Source organism: Anas acuta, chromosome 14 (genome assembly GCF_963932015.1).
Source record: "Anas acuta chromosome 14, bAnaAcu1.1, whole genome shotgun sequence".
In the NCBI taxonomy this organism is placed as follows: domain Eukaryota; kingdom Metazoa; phylum Chordata; class Aves; order Anseriformes; family Anatidae; genus Anas; species Anas acuta.
The window spans coordinates 9,684,423-9,703,584 of NC_088992.1; the positions used below are offsets into that span (position 1 = coordinate 9,684,423).

Consider the following 19,162-nt stretch of genomic DNA (forward strand, 5'->3'; position numbering starts at 1 on the left):
GCTCCGTCCTCGCCATGGAGCCGGGGGGCTGCAGCGGGTGGCTCAGGCCTGGCTGAGCGGGGCGGGGGGCGGGCGGCGGGGGCACGGGTACGGCGCGGTCCCGGCCCAGCCGCTGCCCATCGCTGGGAGGGGGCCGCCGGGGAACGGGGCTGGGATGGGGGGGGGGCCCTGCAACGAGACAGACGCGAGCGTGAGCGTGGCGGGGACGCGGATGCCCCGTTCCCATGGAGACTCGCTCCACATGCGCAGCGGCACCCGGAGCCGTGCCCGGCCCCACGCACGCCCCCGCCGGCACCCCCCCGGCTGCGGATCCCCCCCCCTGCACCCCCATCCTAGCATCCACCCCGAAGCTGCCGGGCACCCCGGAGCGGGAGGCGGATGCCGCAGCCCCGCAGCATCGACGCCTTCGAGGCCGCGCGGTGCCCTCCAGCCTCCTCCCACCCCAAAAATGCGCTGCGGTGCCTGGGTGGCTCCATCCCGGCTGCCCCATAGCGGGGGGGCCATGGGGTGCCCCTGGTGGGGGGAGAGAGTGGCCGAGGTGTGGGGCACGTGGCACATCGGAGCACGTGCACGGCGGGCATCGGCGACCTCGTGGCTGTAGGGAGCGCATGGCAGCTTGGGGACATTTGGGAGGGGTCTGGTGGCAGTGGGATCGTCACCCCCATGCGGTGCTTGGGTTTGGGCAGGGTGACAGCTCGGTCACCTTCAGCCGAGCACCATGCCAAGGACGGGGGGGGGGGCTGTGCGCATCAGCCAGCGGGGAGCAGCACCCATGGGTGCTTGCAGGCTGGCACGTAAGCACCCGTCAGGATTATTCTTATCGTGGGGTGGGAGAAAACGCCATCGCCGCCGGGGAGCGGGGAGGATTGCGAGCAGCAGCCGAGGGCAGGGCGACCACCGTGGCTCCGCTCTCGCCTGCCTCGGCTGGGCGAAGGGCCGCGGGGTCCCCGCGTGGCACGGGGCTGGAGCACGGTGCCCACGGGGAGGGGACCACGGCGGGGACGCCGCGTGTCGGGGAGGCCGGAGGGGAAGCGGGCAGGGCAGCGGGGCCGTGCCGAGCCGGAAGGAAGGAGGGCAGGGGAAGGAAGGGGCTGGGGAGCCACGCTCCCGCGTCCCCCCTCCGTGCGGCGGGGGCTGCTCCGGCGTGCAAAGGCGGGGGCGGAGGCGGCGTTTTTTTTTGGGGAGCGGGGCCCATTGCTGGGGCTCCCCAAGCTGCTGGCCAAGGCCAGCACGGTGCGGGCAGAGCTCGCCAGCCCTGGCTGCAACAGGGTCCCCGCTGCCAGCAGGGACGGGGGCACCGTGCGGGTGGTGGCGGTGGCTCGGGAGCCGGTGTCACGGCCAGGCTGGGGACACCGAGGGCTGGTGGCACTTGGGGACCGGGGGCGTTCGCAGCCGGGGATAGCGCTGGAGGGGGGACATCGGGGCTGGGGGTGTCGGGGGCGTTTGGGGAGCGGGGGCGCGGGGGCTGGGGGTGCCGGGGGACACCCACGCGGTCCCGGCCGGGGGGTGGCAGGCACCGAGCCGAGCCCCCCCATTCCCCCCTTCCCTCTCTCCATCCCCCCCCTCCCCCCCCGCTGCCCGCGGCCTGTGCCCCGGTGCCGGGATGGGGACACCCGGCGGGGACCTCCCCGCTCCCGGTGCCGGGCGCGGCAGCGGCCCCCCCCTTCCTCCTCCTCCTCCTCCTCCTCCTCTTCCTCCCCCCTCCACGGAGAGCGCGCGCGCGCCTCCGCCGCGGCGGGGAAGGGGGGGGGGGCGCGCGCGCGCCCCGGGGACGCGCCGTGCGCGCGCCTCCGCCTCCGCCCCGGCGGCCCCCGGTTCCCGGTGGCCACGGCCCCGCGCGCCCCCGCCCCAGCCCCGCTCCCCTCCCCTCCCCTCCGCGCAACAGGCGGGGGCGCCGCGCCCGTTCCCCCCCCCCCCCCGCGGCTCCCGTTACCGGCGGCGGCGGCGGCGCACGTGGCTCAAGCAGCGGGCGGCGGCGGCGGCTCCATAGGGCGGCGGCGGTGGGGAGGGGGGAACGGGGAAAAAGGGGAGGGGGGGGGAGCCCGGTGCGCGCCCGGTGCGCGGCGCCGCCGCCGCCTCCCGGCGCTGCCTTTGTCTCCGGTGAGCGCTCCCGCGCCGCCGCCGCCGCCGCCGCCGCCGCGCACCGCCCCGCCCGGGCTCCCGCCCCGCCGCTGCGCCCCGCCCTCGGTTCGGGGAGGGACCCGGGAGGCCCGGAGCCGGTGGGGGCCCCCCCTCGGAGCCCCCGCACCGGGACCCGTGGATAGCGGCGGGGATTGAGGCGTGGGGGAGGTTGGAGAGGTTGGGGGGGGGCGCACGGGCACGGCCCCGGGATCCCGGTGGCGTGGTGGCCGCGGCATCCCCCGAGCCGGGGGGGGAGCCTCCGGGATGGGGGGGCTGGGGATCCCCCCCGGTGACCCGCACGGTCCTTGGGGGGGTGATGGCACCTCCCGGTGGTCACCCAGCCCCTGGGGTGGCAGGGGGTGACAGCTGGAGATGGCTCCAGGGTGATGGCCACGCAGGGACAGTGGCGGTGCGGGGGCACCAGCCCCGGCCCCCCCACCCGATGATGGGGCGCACGGTGGTGCCATGCAGGACACGTGCCCGTGCCGGGCAGAGGGTGCCAGCGTGGCCCTGAAGGTCAGAGGTGGCACCCTGGGGGTCCCTGCGCTGCCCCATCCCCCTCGTTGCCCCCCATTGACCCAACCCAAGCGCTCATCCCCCTACACTGGGGCTCCCCCCTGGCCCTGTGCCACTGGGCAGATGTCACCAGATGTTCCCTGCGGTGTCCAAGCCGCTGTCACGGCCACACCGGGGGCGAGGGCTGTGCCATCCGTGCGCCCGGCTGCTGCCCCGGCACCGCGTGGCTCAAACGGGAGCAGCAGCAGCGTGGGCACCGGGCAGGAGCCGTGCCAGCCCCGGGGCCGCCGTGCCCTCTGGGTGCCCAGAGCCCGAGCACGAGGCGGTGACATGGCGGTGACACCCTGCGGGGGTGCCGGCACAGGCTGTGACCCCGCCACCGCTTCCTCCCCGTGGGCAGAGCGGCGGGCGCCCGGCCGAAGGAATTCCTCCTGGCAGCACAGCCCCATGCCACCATCGCCGTGCCCGGCTGGGCAGAGCGGATCCGTGGCACGTCCTGGCCTCGGCACCGTGCCGGCCTCGTCCCTCCGGCCCCTTTTGCTCCGTCCCCGACTCACCTCGCTGGGCCTCGTGTCCTGCGGTGTGCTCTCAGAGCGCGGCAGCGCGGCCAGGCCGGCTCGGCGGCGCTTGCGGGGTTGCCCGAGCAGCTGGCGGGGTGGGCAGGGGGCTGCGGCCATGCAGGGGGGCCGCGGTGCTCCCCGTGGGCACGAGCGAGGGGTTGGCGGGGGCAATGGGCAGCATCGTCAGGCCGAGGGGAGCGGGTGGGCAGCGGGCACCCCGCGGGCGGTGGGAGCCCGGCCTCCGGCCCCACCAGCGCCAGGGGCCGGGAGCTGCCTTCCCCACGGTGGTGGAGGGGGGAGGCAGGCGGGGGAGCGCTCCCCGAGCCACATGGTGGGCCGGAGGAGGAGCTGTTGCCCAGGCAACAGCTGAGAGCATCCTTCACCCCTGAAAATCGTGTGTGCGGCGCTGCCTCCACAGCCCCACGGCTCGGGGCAGGGCCCGGGGTGCTCAGTACCCCCCCAGCACCCCTCCATGAGGCTCAGCCGTGAGCCCCGTGTGCCCTGGATGGGGTTTGAACGTCCCCAGCCGGGCATTTTACCATGGCCCTACAGCAGCACATAGGGCACACGCTGCTCCCCGCCTGCAGGGACACGGAGAGGGACGTGGGACCCCTGGATTTTGGGGTTAGGGCACCGCTGGGCGAGGCAGAGCCCTTTTTGTGCCCTCCTGGGGCTTGGCCCTGTGCTCCCAGCCCCCAGCCCCACCTGAGGAGCCGTGGTGCCCATCCCCAGCATGGTGCTGGTGACACTGGGACCCCCCGTGCTTGGTTGCTGCAGCCCAGGCAGTGCCCAAACGGCCCAGCCCTGACCGCTGCCACGGGCGCAAGCTCTCCCCATCGCTCCCCATCCCCCCGCCCTGCCTTCCTTTCTTCCACGGCTGCAGAAAATTCCTGGATTTTACCCCAAGATGCCCCCTCCGAGTGTGAGAACTCCTCCTCGGCCCGCTCCCATGGCAACTGTTCCCTAGCTACCCGGCCGCACTTGCTATTCTCATCCCTGTGCAGCTGTGCGCGGCCACCCCGCGCTGCGCACCAGGCTGCCGACGGCCCCGCCACCGGCACCGGGCTCCCGGCCCACCCTGCACGGCCCCGACCCTCTCCCAGGCCAGGCTGCCGCCCTCGGTGTCCCCGTTCCCGGTGGCTCTGCCGGCCCCAAGCCCCGTGCCAGGCCCTGGGTGTCCCCTTCCACACGTGGAGCCGTGGCGATGCCACCCGTGGGGACGGGGGCCGTGGCACAGCTCAGCCCCTGCGCACACCGGGGGCTGCGCTGTGCCAAGGGCAGGTGGGGGATTCTGCCCCAAAGGGGACCGTAGCAGCCCCGTGGGACACCCCATGGCATGAAGCTGGGACCTGTCACACCCCTGCAGTGTCCAAACCGCCCTGGAGAAGCCACCAAGGGTCACCCGCAGTCCCTTGGTGCTCAGCACCACCTCTGCACGCCGGGAGCACCAGCAGAGCGCACGGCCACTGGCAATGGGTACAAGGCCATGGGGTGTCCCCTCTCAGCCCTACAGCACCAGCCAGCACCCCCCTGAAACCCTGCACTCCCTTCTGCCTCCCCCCCCCTCGCCGTGGCAGCAGCACGCGGCGCGGCAAATGACAGGCGTTAACGCAAAGGTTAAAAATTTAAATATTTCCAAACTTTAGTGCAAGGCAAGCGAATGATACCACAGGTCCAAGTAGGTGCTCAGCCCACCCGCGGGGCCTGGCTCAGAAGGAGCAGGGGGGCGGCAGCACGGACGTACACACAGACAGACAGACACACACAGAGCAGTTATTGCTGGGGACACGGCAGGACAAACATGCACGAGACGGGACAGGGGCAGGGGAGCCGTGCCGAGCCCCGTGTCGCTCCCCGGGGACACGCAGGACCCCTGTGGGGGCTCAGGTCCCACCAGCTATGCCCTTGGGCACAGCCACGTTGGCTCCCACAGGGTGGAGGATTCTAGGGGTGCTCCCTCTGCACCCCAAGAGCACGGCCCCGTGCGCTGCCATCCCGAGGGACTGCCCGCAGCGAGCACGGAGCTGGTGGCACCGCGCTGGGGCCACCCCGCACCACGCAGGGGAGCGACCCTTGGGGGCTCTACCTTCCCAGCAGGTGCTGCAGGGAGGCTGCCAGCGGGCTGGGGGGGCCAGGAGCAGCTCCCGGAGCTGGCAGCACGTGGAGGGAGGAGGCAGGAGGAGGCAGGCAGGGAAGCGGGGACGAGGCGGTGACGCTCTGCTGCCAGGAGGCAATGGGAGACGCTTGGGCACAGGAGGTCCCCGCGCCTCGGGGCTGAGCAATGGACTCCTCTGGAGCCAGGGACGCCTCAGCAGGGCCCAAGGGGTCCGGGATGAGATGCTTTCACACCTCAAGGCACGCAAAGCCTTTGCCCCGGACTCCCCGGTACGAAGCTGGGACCGTCGCTCCCCCCCATAGGAGGACATTTGTGCCTGTGACAGGGTGGGGGCAGCGCCGGCCCCCCCCCCCAACCTATAGATTAAAAACTGACGTGTGCTATGTACAGACCCACGGCTATAAATACACACCAAACCCGCGGCACCGCTCCGACACCACGGGATGTGGCAGCAGAGCTGCTCCAGCCCGGCCTCGGCCCACGCCGGCGCCATCCCTCCCCTCCTGCCCTCGGCCCCGGCGGTGGCACCGTCCCCAGCAGGATGCTCAGGGCGCTCCACGTCTGTCCTGGGGACGTCAGCTCGCCCGTGGCCAGAGCTTCTGGGGCCCGGGGTGCTGCTGCCAGCGCTGGAGCTGTCCTCGGAGTCTTCAGCCAGCCTGGTGAAGCTGTAAACAAATCCACCTCGCGGGGCCACTGCTGCCTCGGCCTTCGGGCTGGCCTCTCGTCCTGCTGGGCGCCCGGAGAGGCCAAGGGGGTCCCAGGGGCTGGAGAACGTGCCCTACAGCCGGGTGGGCTCTTCCTCGCTGTCGCTGCAGTTCCCACAACAGTCCTGAAGGCAGAGGGGCAACGAGAGGGTGGAGAGGGAGAGAGGAGCACAGCAAGCACAGGGTGAGCACGGTCACACAACACAGCCCCCGGCTGCCCCCTGGCAGGGACGGGACGGGTCCCCCAGGCGTGGGAGAGCTACATTGGAGGCGAGGGGCTGGAGGGGACCCCAAGGCTGCAGGGAAACAAAGCTGCACCTTGGGGCTCGGCTCCTGGCAGACGAATTGGTGAGCACACACGGCTGCCTAGCTCAGAAGCTGGGAGGAAGAGGGGCGCTGTGGCCTGTAGCCACCCGGGGAGACAGCTCAGTGCCAGCACGGTCTGCCCCAGGCAGGGCTCAGCGGGCCACGGAAAGCAGCTGAAGCCCTCGGGAGGGGGGCTGAGCACAGGACTACGCCAACCCCTTCACAGTTTCTCAACCCTTCTGTGTATCCCGGACACCCAAGGAGAGGAGCGGAGGCAACCCGGGGCTCCCCGCAGCCCCCCCAGGAGCAGAGCTCCCGGCGGTACCGGGGCAGCTTTGGCTCAAGCCGAGGGCAAGGCTTCCCCCAGCAGGGAAGGCAGCGAGAGGAGGGAAGCGGGATTAGTGGCTCAGGGGGCAGTTAGGACAACAAGCAGCTTGTGCTCTGGTGGGGGGGACGGGGTTAGGCACTGAAGGACAACACTCCTCTTTCCCAGATCTTGCCATGTCCGTGGGCCACCGGGGTATTTCCCTGAGCAGAGCAGCCGGGAGGGACTGCTCACCTCTGGAAAGAGAAAACACGTGGCAAATCACAGCTCAGCCCCTGCCACCGCTCAGCCCAGCCTCGGGCAGGTCCTGCCTGCCTGGGGACGAGCTGGGTCCCACCGAACAGGGAAGCACAACCGGGAGCTCGGCGGGGAAGCAGGACTCGGCGCCGGGTGCCTGGGAGTGGGTCCAGGGCTGGCCAGAGCCAACCGCGCTCGAGAGCCCCAGCTGCAAGCAGCTGCCGAGGCAGCAGCCCGGCCTTTGCCAGTCCTGGAAAGAAGGCAAAGACTGTTCTGGCCCAGAGGAGGCACGCAGGCAAACAAGCCCGCAGCAGATGCGAAATGTTTCCGTTCTCCTCATCCCTAGAAAGCGCCGCTCCTCTCTGCCTGCCCAAGGTCTAGCAGAAAGGCTCTGGGAGAGCCCGGGAGCCCGCACAGCCCATACCAAGATCAAGGGCTTCTTCGGGGATGGGATTATGCATGTAGGAAGGGAGAAGCCTTGCTATTTTAGTGCCTTCGGCAGCATCTCTCCGCCTGTGCGACTGCAGCATGTTTAGCCAGGACACCCAGCCCAGCCCCCTCAGCGTGCAGCAGCACCAGGAGAGCCTCCCTGCAGCCCCACGGGGGTCCACCCGAGAGCCCCGGGGTCCGGCCACCCAGCACGGGGGTCCCCTCCCTGCCAAATCTGCCTGGTAAGGGTGGGAGAGGGCTCAGGGCTGCGGAGCGAGCGTTGGGTGAACGCTCTTCCTTACCTGTCTGCTGAAGAAGCGCTGGAGTAACCCTTTTTTGGGCTGGGGGGAGGGCTGCCCTTTCCAGTCCAGGTCTGGGGGCACCGAGCCATCTGTGCTAAAGACGTTCAGCTCCTTGAAGCACTCCGTCTCGATCATCTGGAAGAGGGCAGAGATGGCTGAAGGAATCACCACGCAGAGCCCCTCACCGAGGAACCAGCACAGGAGCAGCAGGGACAGCAGGAACCCTGCAGGACGCTGCCCTCAGCCACGGCAAGCACAAGCAGGGCCAAAGACCCATCCTGCCAAAAAAAGGGGCTGGTGCACGTGCCAGTCCCCACCTACCTCGTTCTGCCAAGGAATGGGCACGCTCCCTGTAGCAAACTTCTGGTAGAAGTCATTGTCCGTGGGCTCCAGCTCCACGCCTTTCACCGTGGAGAACTGCTCGATGTCCAAAACGTCCTTGCAGTAGATGGCCTGGGGCTAAAGAGCACACACAGGGCTGTAACGCCCGGCCCCACAGCGATGCCACCCACTGAGACAGCCGTGGATGTTGGGAATCCACTCGTGGCTGTGGCCGGGGCAGCAGCTCCATGAAGAGAAAAGGAGCCCAGCTCCTCGGGAAGCCCCCCGGGGGCTCCCCCTTCCCTCGACAGCACCAGCGAGGTCAGGACGTGGGCAGCACTTACGTCTGGTTTGAAGGGGGGGTCCAGCATGCCCGCTTCCAGCCTCCGAAAATTGAGGTGCTTGAAGAGAGGGTGCTCCTTCACTTCCCTGGCCCCAGCCCCTCGGCAGCCCAGGCGCTCCAAGGGGTCTTTGCACAGGAGCTGCAACACAAAGGGACATCGGTGACCCCATGGTGTTTTGGGCAGGAGCAGCCCCGCTGTTGGCTCGCGAGGAATTCAGACCCTCCAGACCCTCCTGCACTATCTTAGAGCCAGAGCAAGGGAACCTGACCTCTGGCAGTGCCTCCACAGCCCTGATTTTCTGCTGCTGCATGCAACGGGGTGGTGGGTGTGAGGGGATGGCGACGCTCGTACCATGGTGCAGAGGGAGCGGGCGCAGGGCGAGAACTTCTCGGAGTACTCCTCCTGCACGTCCTTCACCAGGCGCTCCACCTCCTCCCGCTTGATCTTCTTCTTGCGCTGCTGGAAGGGCGACTGCCCCTCGATCATCTCGTACACCAGGCAGCCCAGAGCCCACCAGTCCGGGCTGAACGTGTAGCGCTCGTTCTTCACCACCTCTGGAGCTGCACGGGAGCAGGGGCGAGGGACGTGTGAGGGCAGGGAGGGTACGTGTGCAGTCGGAGGAGTTTTGGGTTAAACCAGGGGCACTTACCCATGTAGCCCACTGTCCCTACACGTCCCTTGATTGTTTGGCCCTCGGGCACGTGCACGGCCAGCCCCAGGTCTGAGATACGGATGTGACCTGCACAAACGGCACAAGTCAGGAGGACAGGGTTAAGGGGCAGTATTTGAGGCTGCCAAGAGCACAGAGCAACCCTGCTACAAGCACAGGAAGATGGAAGAACCTAGACCCGGGTTTCTCTTTGCCCTGCACTCACCATGGTCATCCAGCAAGATGTTCTCTGGCTTCAGGTCCCTAGGAAGGAAGAGACTTGATCAGCAAGAAGCCCACCATGAAAGCGAAGCACACAGGGAACAGCGACGTCTCAGCAAGTCATGGGTAAACAGCAGAGCCTCAGGCCCCCCCTGCCCTGGAGTTGGCCCTGCTGCTCCCCCCTGCCAGGCAGAGGCAGGTCACAGCAACCTTGGATCCTCCAAAAGGAGGCAGCGAGCCTGTGGCTGCCTCCTCTGCATGCACAAAACTCACAGCGGGGCAAGCTGTGCAACAGGGAGGGAGCAGAGGCTGCTTCTGCTTGCCCTGCCCAGGGCAAGGCCCAGGGTGGGACTAGAAGGGACTTTCTGGCTCCGGGTGCTGTCCTTAATGCAGCACCACACAGCTGGGGAGAGCACTCAGCTTGTTTTCCCTCCTGCCCAGTGTCAGTTCTGTGCAGTTAAGCACCCAAGAGCTTAACCCAAGTGCCCTGAGGCACTCAGAATTCCAGTCCTGCTCTGGCTGATCCTTTACCAGCACAAGGAAGCAAAACTGATTCTTCCTGCATCTCCCGTGAGATCAGCTTTGTGTTCCTGATCCCCTCTCACCCAGCTCTGTGCTGCTTTCAATCCTGAGCTTATTTTCTTGAGCAGACAGTCCCGTGAGAGCAGCAGAAACCTCGCTGCTGCAGCCAGTACGCGGTCTCACCTGTACACTATCCTCTCCTGGTGCAAGTCCTCGAGGCCACAGCAGATCTCAGCAGCATAGAAAGCTGCCCGGGGCTCCTCGAAGCCAGCCTCACCCATGTGGTAGATATGGAACTTGAGGTCCCCTCCATTCATGAGGGTCAGCACTAGGCAGAGAGCATCTTTAGTTTCATATGCATAGGCTAAGCTCACCTGCAATTCAGGGCAGAAAGGCTGTTAGAAGACACAGCTGGAAGAGGGAGGCCCCCCACTGACGGACACTTTGTCACCCAAGAAGCCAGGCATGGGCAGCAGGACGGGGCCTTCACAGAGGGGAGGAGGCAGCGGGGGAATTGTTGGAGCCCAGGGAGCATCTCTGAGTGCCCAGCAGCCCTTGAACGCCCTCAGCTTTCCTCAGACAGGGGGGATATTATCTCCCCGAGCCACAACTGCTCCCCTCTGGGGGCAAACAGCACCCAGCAGCACCCCAGGGGCACCATCTCATGAATTCCCTGTAACGGGAGGTTTCAGGCTGTCCACGCCTCTGTGCAGCCAGGGAGAGCTCCCCGTCACGTAGCTTAGGGACAGGCTTCTGCCCCTTCAGCTGTCTGGAAAGACAGTTTTCACTGCTTCCTTTTGCCCTAAAGGTAACAGGGTGCCCGTGAGACTGAATGGGACTTTGGGCCTGCCTTTGGAGGCATTCAGGTCATCTCATGGAGGTGGCAGGAGGTCCTGCCAAACCCCAGCCTTATGAGAGGTGTGCAGCCACCAGGACCCTGCTCCTGGGGAAGAGCTGAGGAGCACAGAAGTGCCCGGCCGGCTGGTTGTGGAAGGAATCAGCCACCACAGCAAAGTGAGAGCAGTTCCCATGTACTTACTACAAACCTACTGTTCACTTTTTCCAGGATCTGTTTCTCATTCAGGGCCATGGCCTCTCCCTTCCGCTTTTTGATCCGTTTCTTCTCCAGCTTCTTGCAGGCGTACATCTTCCCCGTGGCACGCACTTGGCAGGCACAAACCTGGAGGGGGGGGACAAGGCTCAGCGCTCTCCCGCTGCTGTCTCTGTCGTGGGGTTTAGGTTCTGCTCTTGAGAGGCACAGGAAGGCAAAGAAGTCCTCGTTCCAGCCTCACCCCGAGGTCAGCACGGAGCGAGCTGCCACGGCGAGGACACGGGGACACAGAGACATCTCGGGATGTCACAGATGAGCAGCAGAGGGGTGCAGTGCCCCCGCCACCTGTAGCAGACACCACGGCTGGTGCCCGGACAGAAGGCCACTCCAGAAACAGAAAGAAAGCCTGACAGTGCCAGTTTTGGGGAGTGCAGTTTGCTGTGCCAAGACGCTGGGAGAAGACCTGGTTCCCCAGCCAGCAGCCTGCACGTGCTGCCTCTGCTGTGCAACCACCTCCTGCACCTCCCCTGGCTGGCAAGAGGGGAGCTCCTGTCCATCAGAGAGGAGCTGACGGATAATGCGGTGCCCAGAGCACAGCGGTACCTGGCACGGAGCCCAAGGGAACAGCCCTGCAAAATCCCACAGCCCACGGAGCCAGCAGCTCCTTGCCCCAGGTGCTGGAGCAGCTTGCAGCAGGCTGCCTGCCCGCCCCGAATGCGGAGGCAACACCGGTCACTCACCTCTCCAAAACCGCCCTTGCCTAGCACACGGTACTGGCGGAAAGTGTTTTTGGTCACTGGCTGCCTGCGAGGCAAAGGAAACCGGAGTGAGACGGGAGCAGGAAGAGAGCAGGAGCTGAAGCCCAAACCACCCCCGTGCCCAGGCAGCCCGTGGAGGCTGCTTGTGCCAATTCGGGCCCTGAAGGAGAGGGCTCAGCAGGGGAAGGAGCTCTAGGGACCCCTCGGGCAGCCCGTGTGCTGCAGGCGCAGGTCTCCCAGCGAGGCAACGTTACCGTTCCAGCCATTTCCACTGCAGGAAGCGGTTGAAGTACAAGCTGTCGAGGTAGTCAGCAAAGGGAGCCACACTCAGGTAGTCGTGGATAAGCCTAGGAGAGAGCAGAGCCAGCGAGGTGAGAGCTGCTCCGGGCTGTGACAGACGGCAGCGCAAGGAGAGGAGGCGAGGGGCCCCGAGAACCCGGTCACTTTGCCAGCCCCTCACCCAGCCCAGGGCTGAATCGCCCTGCACAGCCCTGACCCAAAAGCCCACCGAGGTTTGGTGCAAAAAGAAGATGTGTTGGAGACACCACCGTGACAGAGGTGGTGCCCTGGGCCTGGGCTGGCACTGGTAACTGTGGCCTCTCAGCACCAGCTCTGGCCGTGGGACTAAGGGGGGTGACAGGGCTCTGCAATCCCCCTGCTCATAGGGCACACACACGGCTGTAATCAGCTGCCAAAACCTGCTAGCAACACCCAGCAGCGGGCGCCGAGCCGTTCGGTTTCAGCTGAATTTCCAGCACAAAAGGCCACCGGGGATCCCTCTCCGGAGAGCTAACTGCCTGCCGGGCCGCTGCCAGGGCTGCCCAGCAGAGCAAAAAAGCCTTACAGACACAGTGTCTAGACTGGAGCCGTGCATCAAGGCGAAGCGGATGGGCTCTTCCCCTTTCAGAGCTTGCCAAGAGAAGGCAGGGCCCAGCCCGCAGGCTCTGCATTCAGACGGTGACAGCAGTTACCACACACGGAGCCCTGGGTTAGGCAACGCGCTCCTGCCGCTGCTCGGGGAGGGGTTGGGGGGCCCACAGCCCCGTTTCCCCAGCAGCTTCCTCTTCGCGCCCGGAGCCAGGACCTCGGTCACTGACTCTGCGATGAGTCGAGGGAACAGAAGTGACCTTAGGTCCCTAGAGCGACGATGGCAGCTCAGACCCATGGTGAACCGAGAGCAGCGAGAGGTTCCCGCAGCAGTTTGTGGCTCTCCGAGCCCACAAGAGCTCCTCGTGCTTGTTTTCCTGGAGCTGTGCTGCAAACCGCTGGCCCTGAGCTCTGCCCACGCAGTCCCAGCCCTAACACCAGCCCTCGGGGGCCTGGAGGAAGGGAGCGGGGTGGACGAGGTGCTCGGCGGTGCGAGCCCGGCCCCACAACGTACTTGGTGGATTCCTTGAAGAGCTCCTTGGAGGGTTCCTGCTCCAGCCGCTCACAGCAGGCATCCACCAGCTGGGGGGGGACTTCAGGCACGTGGTCCTCGCTCTGGGGACGAAGGGAGCGGGTCAGACCCAGTGAGCAGAGCCCAGGGGTCCCGCCGGGGGAAGGAGAAACCCACAGAAACGGCCCCCAAGTGCCCAGCTGCTTTGGGAGCAGTGGGAAAAGCAGCGCAGGCGCTCGTGGGGTGGACTTTGCCCTCTCCCTCCTGCCTGGGTGACGAGGTGCTGCCAGCCTCGCAGCTGTTCCATCCACCCCGGCAGGCACCAAACCGCTCCTCTCACTCACCTTTGGCTTCAGGTACTTCTCGATCAGGTGCTGCCCGCATTCCTTCCGCTTCTCGTCCGGAGCCACCTCGTACCCGGCCTGCACAGAGCAAACACCGTCGGGGGCAGGCCCAGCAGGAACCCAGCCCTGCTGCCAGGAGGCAGCGAGGCCCAGCCCCAGCTGGGAACCCCAGGAAAGCCCTGTCCCGGCCCCATATCCCCAGGGGGGACACAGGGACGTCCCGGTCCTTACCACGGCGTCCAGGAAGCTGACGCAGCGTGCCAGCTCGGGGCGCGTCTCGCAGAACTGCCGGAACAGCGCGCGCCCGATGGGCTGCCTCTCGCACAGGCTGTGGTAGTCCCGCTCTGCAAACGGGGACAGACAGGGTCAGGGCGGGCTCGTGGGCCTCGTCAGCCCCAAAATCCCAGGAGAGGAGACCCAAGGATGAGGGGCTGCCATGATTGAGTTTTCGCAGCCCCCTGCGGAAGGTGAGCCCTCAGAGAGGCTCTGGCTGCTCCTCTGTGTGGTCTCCCCGGCTTATTTTGAGGAAGGGATCCCAGCATCTCCCCTCCATCCCCTCCCCACACAGAACTGGCAGAAACACAGCTTTTTGGGGCCCTGAGGGACGCCCTGAGCTTGTTTTGAGGCAGACCCACGCCTGGGCTCGCTCTGACGACTCCCGAACCTGCTCCGCTTCCCCAAGGCCCTGCTGAGGGCGGCGGGGCCAAAATGGGGGAACCACGTCCAGCGGTGTCCTGGTGGTGCTGCACCACGGCCCCACTGCTCGTACCCCAGGTCCCACCGCCCTCTGCAGCTGGATTTCCCCTGCTGACTCCTCCGAGCCCTCTCCCTGAGGTATTTTGAGCCGGGCACCAACACCTTTGACCATCCACACTGCTTCCAGTCCTGTTTTTTTTTTCCCCTTTCAGTTTAAATCCCGTTTAATCACGGACCAGAACCGCTGCCCCAGGGGGCTGCCTGGGCCTGGAGGCGCAGCCACCCAGCACCTCGGGGTGCCCTGCACCCTCACAGCTCCCCAAACACACCTCGGAGCTTCCACCCTCCTCCTCCCTCCCCCTGCCGAATTACCGCAGCGCTGCGGTCACCGAGCTTCCCTCCAGACCTACCCCGAGCTGCAGCACCCGGCCAGGGCTCAGCACCTTCCTCAGCACCCTGCAGCACCTCACCCTGCCCCGCTCGGCCCCGGGGGCCCCCTCACACCTCCCGGTACCGCCGCCTTCCCCTGCCGGTGCTGCAGTTTGTCCCGAGGAAGCCGCGGCTTCCTGGCGGTGCTCGGCGTGCGGGGAGGCTGCCGTGGGGGCGGGGGCCGCTTCGCCAGCTCGGCCGCCCCGGCTGGTTCCCTTGTCTGCAGGGGAAGGAGTTCCCCTTGGGAGTTTGGGGCTGCCGGGATGGGTTTGGGGCTGCCCAGGCACGCTGGCGGTGCAGCCGGCAGCCAGCCCCGCTGTGACCCCGCTGAGGGAAGCCGGCGTGTTTCTGGTGGGCTGTTTCCCCCACAAAGGGAAAATGAAGGCACTGCAGCTGCTCAGAGAGCTGTGAGTAGGGATCCGGGTGTCTCTTAATGAGGAAACCGAAAGAGGCAAGGCAGAGAGCTTCTCTCGTGCCTCCGCAGGGGGAAGTGGGGGCATGGGTGGTGACAGCCACAGGCTGGGAGGGATGTGCCCGCGGGGCATCACAGGGATCCCCGAGCTGGACAGTGGGGTGGCAGAAAAGGGCAGAGAACCAGCACCCACCGCCAGCAGATGGGTGGTATGATGAAGGTGAACTTCTGCTGGAACAGATACGGCACCCACAGGATGCTCTGCCGAGGGCACGGAGCGGCCAGAAATGCACAAAGAGCTCGGGGTGGCCAAGAGGAGAGCTGCGAGGGCAGCAGGAGCTCAGGACCTGCTCCAAGAGGCAGCAAACCAAGGCTGGAATCTCCGTCTGAGCGCAGTGGTTTTGGGCTGGGAGGTGCCAGCGTGCATGACGGAAGCCCTTCAGCCAGGTGCTGCGGTCCCACGTGCCTTCAAACGGAGCCACCCTCGGGGCCACCAGCTCCTGGGACACCCGGGCAGTGAGGAACCCAGAGCTGCGGGCGCGTCCCAAACCCAGGCAGCCCTGTGACACCCACCTTGAACCAAGGCCAGCGCCGTGCCGCTCCGCAGCTGGCAGCCGAGGCTGGAGCGACAACTTAAACAAGCTCGCCCCTTCCCAGCAGGGCCGGCATTCCCACCCTCCAGCTCCCCAAACAATTCCACCTGATGCCGGGACCAAACCTGCTGCACAAACAACGTTCAAGCCATGGGGAGTACAAAGTGCAAAAGCAAACGGACAGGCCAGGCCCTGCCCAGCTGCACAATTCTTATCCCTACGGCGCAGCAAGAACCCGCTTGGCCCCCACACACACCTCCCTGACCCACGAGCTGAGCGTGTTGGGGTGTGCCCAGCTCCGGCAGCGCGGTGCCCACAGAGCCCCCCCGGCCACGGGTGCTCGCCCCCCGTCCCGACCCCGCAGCCGCTGCTCACCGAGGGCTTGCCGGAGCTCCTCGCAGAGGCTGATATGGGGGAACTGCAGCATCTGGCGCCATTTCTTGCTCTTGCCCTTCCTGTTTCCGCCGCCACCTGCAGGGGACACAAATTTGGGGCGATGAGGGATGAACGACGGGTGTCCTGGTGCAGCAGCAGCCACCCTGTGTCCATCCCAGGAGCGAGCCTGGGCAGGGCCTGGTGGTTTCACCACCTCCTGGGGTCAGGACAGAGCTGGATGCTTCAGCTGCGTGTGTTTAAGATGGGAAAACGAAGGCGGAGGGAGCCCCAGGTCACCCCGTGCCTCGGGACCTGCGCATCACCGAGCAGCTCTGGAGGCCAAGCCCCGCTCGGTGTGAAGCTCCCCGCCGCCGGTTTCCTGCCGTGGTTACGATGCTCCTGCCACCTACTCACTCCAGGCTGATTGCTTACTCCAGGGAGGGGCTCGCGGAGAAAGGACCCGAAGAAAGCTGGGAGACAGGAATTCCTGCTCTCCTCCCGGCTCCACAGGCAGCTCGCTGCCTTGCCCCGGGGGCTCATGGCTTCGGTTTCCCACCTGTGAAGTGGGGCCACTCCCTGCGCTCTCCCGAGATAAGGCAGCGAGATCCACCGGGCAGATATTCCCCCGGCTTCGGGTGCTGGGGCGAGCGCCCAGCGCTGTAGGACAGGGTGGGAAAGCTTCTGGAGACACCGACAGATTTACATCCCAGCCAGCACCACGGAGTGAAACCCGCCGGGTCGCTCGCACCGGCCAACCTCCATGCGGATCCCTCCATGGGGATCCCTCCATGGGGATCCCTCCATGGGGATCCCGCGTCCCCTTTTTGGACAGGCACCAAACGGCCCCGCTGAGCGTGGCCAAGCGCAGGGCTTCCCAAAATCAGTGTTGACCATCGTTGACCAGCTCTTGAGAAACGCTTTCCCAAGCCATGCCTCTGCCACAAATGCAATTTGGCCCCGTCCCCAAGGTCTGGGCTCGTGGCACCCGGTGAGGCCCGGGGGGCCCAAGGGGGACGCCCCACGGCCCCGTGGAGCTGCGCTGCATCTGCCCCCCAAGCAGCAGCCGGGCTGCACGAGCGTACGCGCTCAGGAAGGAAGTGACTCAAGGGTATGCAGGGGTGGAAGAAACCAGCAGCGCAGACACCTTCTCGGCGGCCGCAGAAAGGACGGGGATGGCACCCGCGGCCCTGTAAGCAGGGGAGGGAGGGCAGAGCCGTGCCCCCGTAACGCCCCGGGGATGCGGGTCTGCACCCCGCAGCCCGTCCTGGAGGGAAGGAGGCTCCGGGGCCCCTCGTGCACGGCTCTCCGTGGTCCTGTGCGTGATGCTGAGCGGGGAGCTCGCCCCCTGAGCGCCCTCCTTTTGGGGACGGGGCCAGCCCGCGGCTCACCGCAGAGGCATTTCGGGGCTCGGTGACACCTCGGTGCCGAAACCGGCAGAGAGGGAGGACAACGGGGGAGGGCTCCTCCGCCTCGCCGGGGCCCAACTCTCCCGGGGCTCCTCTGCTGAGCCCCCCCAGCTCCCGGCAGCGCCTCTCGGGGTCGTGGCACCGCCGGGATGTCCCGGTGGCCCCGTGCGAGGCCGTGTCTCACGTCCCGAGGTCCCGAGGCCGCCGTCGGGCTCCGTCCACGTTCGGCGTCGCCTGCACCGGTGCCCAGGTCCCCGTGCTGGATCCGTCACCCCGCAGCCCGGTGTTGGGGCAGCTCGGGGGCGCCTCCACCCCGGTGCCGTTAACCCCGGTGCTCAGGGCTCACCCCCAGCCCCTCTCATGACACTTTCGGGGGTCCCCCGGTACCGAGCGCGGCCCCGCACCCGCTGGGCTCAGCACCGTTCCCCCCGGTGCCCCCCGGGCCCTGCCCAGCTCCCCGGTGCCCGGCTGAACCGCGGCTCTGCCGACAGCCACGGAGCTCCCGGTGCCCCCGGTGCCCCCGGTGAGCCACGGGGGGGGCCCGGAGGCTGGGGACGGCCTCGCCCCCGGTACCGACAGCGGCTCGGTGAGGCCCTGCCGTGCACCGGAGGGGCTGGGACCCCCCGGAGGGCCGCACGCCCGGGGGCGCTGAGCAGCGCTGAGCACCGGGGGCTTCGTGCAGGGCCGGGCCCGGTCCCTCCCCGGTTCCCCCCCCCCCCTCCCCGGTTACCGGGAGCGGCCCGGTACCGGCTCCGCTCACCTTCCCGTGCCTTCAGCAGCACGGTGTTGGCCACGATGTTCTCCAGCTCCATGGGCCCGGGCCCCGCCGGCTCCGCGCCGACACCGATCGCGTCCCGGCCGCCGCCGCCTCCCCCCCCCCTCCCCTCCCCTCCCCTCCCGTCCCCTCCCGCCCGCCCCGGCCGCCGCCGCCGCCGCCGCCTGGCCCCGCCCCCCCGCGGCCCAACCAGCCAATCGCTGCCCACGCTCCTCCCGCGCCGCGCTCTGATTGGTCCGCCTCGCTCCTCCTCCCAGGAAGCCACGCCCCCCCCCTCCCCGCCGCCGCGCCGCTGCCCTCCCGGCGGAGGTGTGAGGGGGCGGGGCGGAGAGGGGGAAGAGCGCGTCGCGCGGCGCCCATTGGTGGAGGCCGGCGAGGGGGCGGGGCCGGGTGATGATTGGAGGGGGAGCTGTCAGTCAGAGAGCGCAGCCGCAGCGCCGCGCGGGGATTGGGCGAGCGGTAAGGGCGCCCACTGCAGTGAGGTCCCGCCTACCGCGGGATTTGATTGGGCCGCGAGCTGCCACTCTGCGGAGGGAGGGATCGTGATTGGGGCGTCGTGGAGGGGGCGGGGCTAGAAGGTGTTTATAAGGGGGTGCGGGCGCGGGGGGCTTGGCAGGCGGCGGTGGGTGGGCTGCGGGTGGGATGGGTGCTGCGTTCGCTGTCGCTCTGCCCATGCAGGGCGGTGCCAGTTCCAGCTCTGTGCTCAGCCCCCGGCCATTGCTTTAGGAAGAGCCTTGGGTTTCTCTGCCGGTTGGCCTGGGAGCTGCTGTGCCGGTTTGTGCCCTGTTAGGGCTTGGTTCCGTGCCCTTTTCACGTCCAGGCTCCTTTAGGGCTGGGGGTGAACGCCACTGCTGGAGGCACGAACCTGCTCCTTACACCGCCTCCAGTAGCGGGGGCTCATCCCACCCAAGGAAAGGGGCAGCCTGGGATCCTTCCTGCCCACCACCCTCAGTGCCCCCACAAGCACCCCCTGAGCTCCATCCCTGTGTGCTCCCCTGCTGTGCGCAGGAAGGGGAAGGTTCCTCTTCCCGTTATCTCTCCCGATAACGACCCAAACTGCACGGGCAGCGAGCGCTGGCGAGAACCTGCCAGGACCGTGCCTGGGCTGCCATTTTGCAGCACCGCGGGTGGGCATCGCTGCCCCCAGCACGGTGTCAGAGCACACACACGAGGGTCCCGGTTCCCCCTCCCCACAGCCTGGCTGGAGGGGGAGGGAGGGCTGCACCCCCCCGCCTGGCACAGCGCAGGGGAATGGTTCAAAAATAATCTCG

At 67.4% G+C, this 19,162-nt stretch overlaps 1 protein-coding gene across 3 annotated transcripts; it reads right to left on the minus strand.

The window, feature by feature from the left end:
• Positions 1-4,814: 4,814 nt before the first annotated feature.
• Positions 4,815-18,030, minus strand: GRK6 (G protein-coupled receptor kinase 6). 3 transcript variants are annotated; one of them, XM_068698373.1, is made up of 16 exons: positions 17,877-18,030; positions 15,711-15,806; positions 13,437-13,549; positions 13,206-13,283; positions 12,865-12,965; positions 11,738-11,830; positions 11,466-11,529; positions 10,725-10,854; positions 9,858-10,002; positions 9,157-9,194; positions 8,931-9,020; positions 8,633-8,841; positions 8,282-8,419; positions 7,938-8,075; positions 7,617-7,751; positions 4,815-6,142 (listed from the first exon to the last, which is right to left on the minus strand). In XM_068698373.1, exons 1-16 carry the CDS (start codon positions 17,926-17,928, stop codon positions 6,092-6,094), a joined length of 1,671 nt encoding a protein of 556 aa, XP_068554474.1. In that variant the 5' UTR covers positions 17,929-18,030; the 3' UTR covers positions 4,815-6,091. The 3 variants fall into 3 exon arrangements, with proteins under 3 accessions (XP_068554474.1, XP_068554472.1, XP_068554473.1); XM_068698371.1 differs by having other exon boundaries at positions 9,858-10,048; positions 10,714-10,854; XM_068698372.1 differs by having other exon boundaries at positions 4,815-6,884; positions 9,858-10,048; positions 10,714-10,854.
• Between the last annotated feature and the right edge of the window lie 1,132 nt (positions 18,031-19,162).

What these genes read in the sequence shown, in the direction of transcription:
- GRK6 (XM_068698371.1), bottom strand. Translation starts at nt 17,928, where the DNA reads ATGGAGCTGGAGAACATCGTGGCCAACACCGTGCTGCTGAAGGCACGG. An exon ending in CCATTCCTTGGCAGAACGAG is followed by an intron (nt 7,752 to 7,937) that starts GTAGGTGGGGAC and finishes GCCCTCTTCCAG; the next exon opens with ATGATCGAGACGGAGTGCTT. An exon ending in AGCGCTTCTTCAGCAGACAG is followed by an intron (nt 6,143 to 7,616) that starts GTAAGGAAGAGC and finishes CTCTGCCTTCAG; the next exon opens with GACTGTTGTGGGAACTGCAG.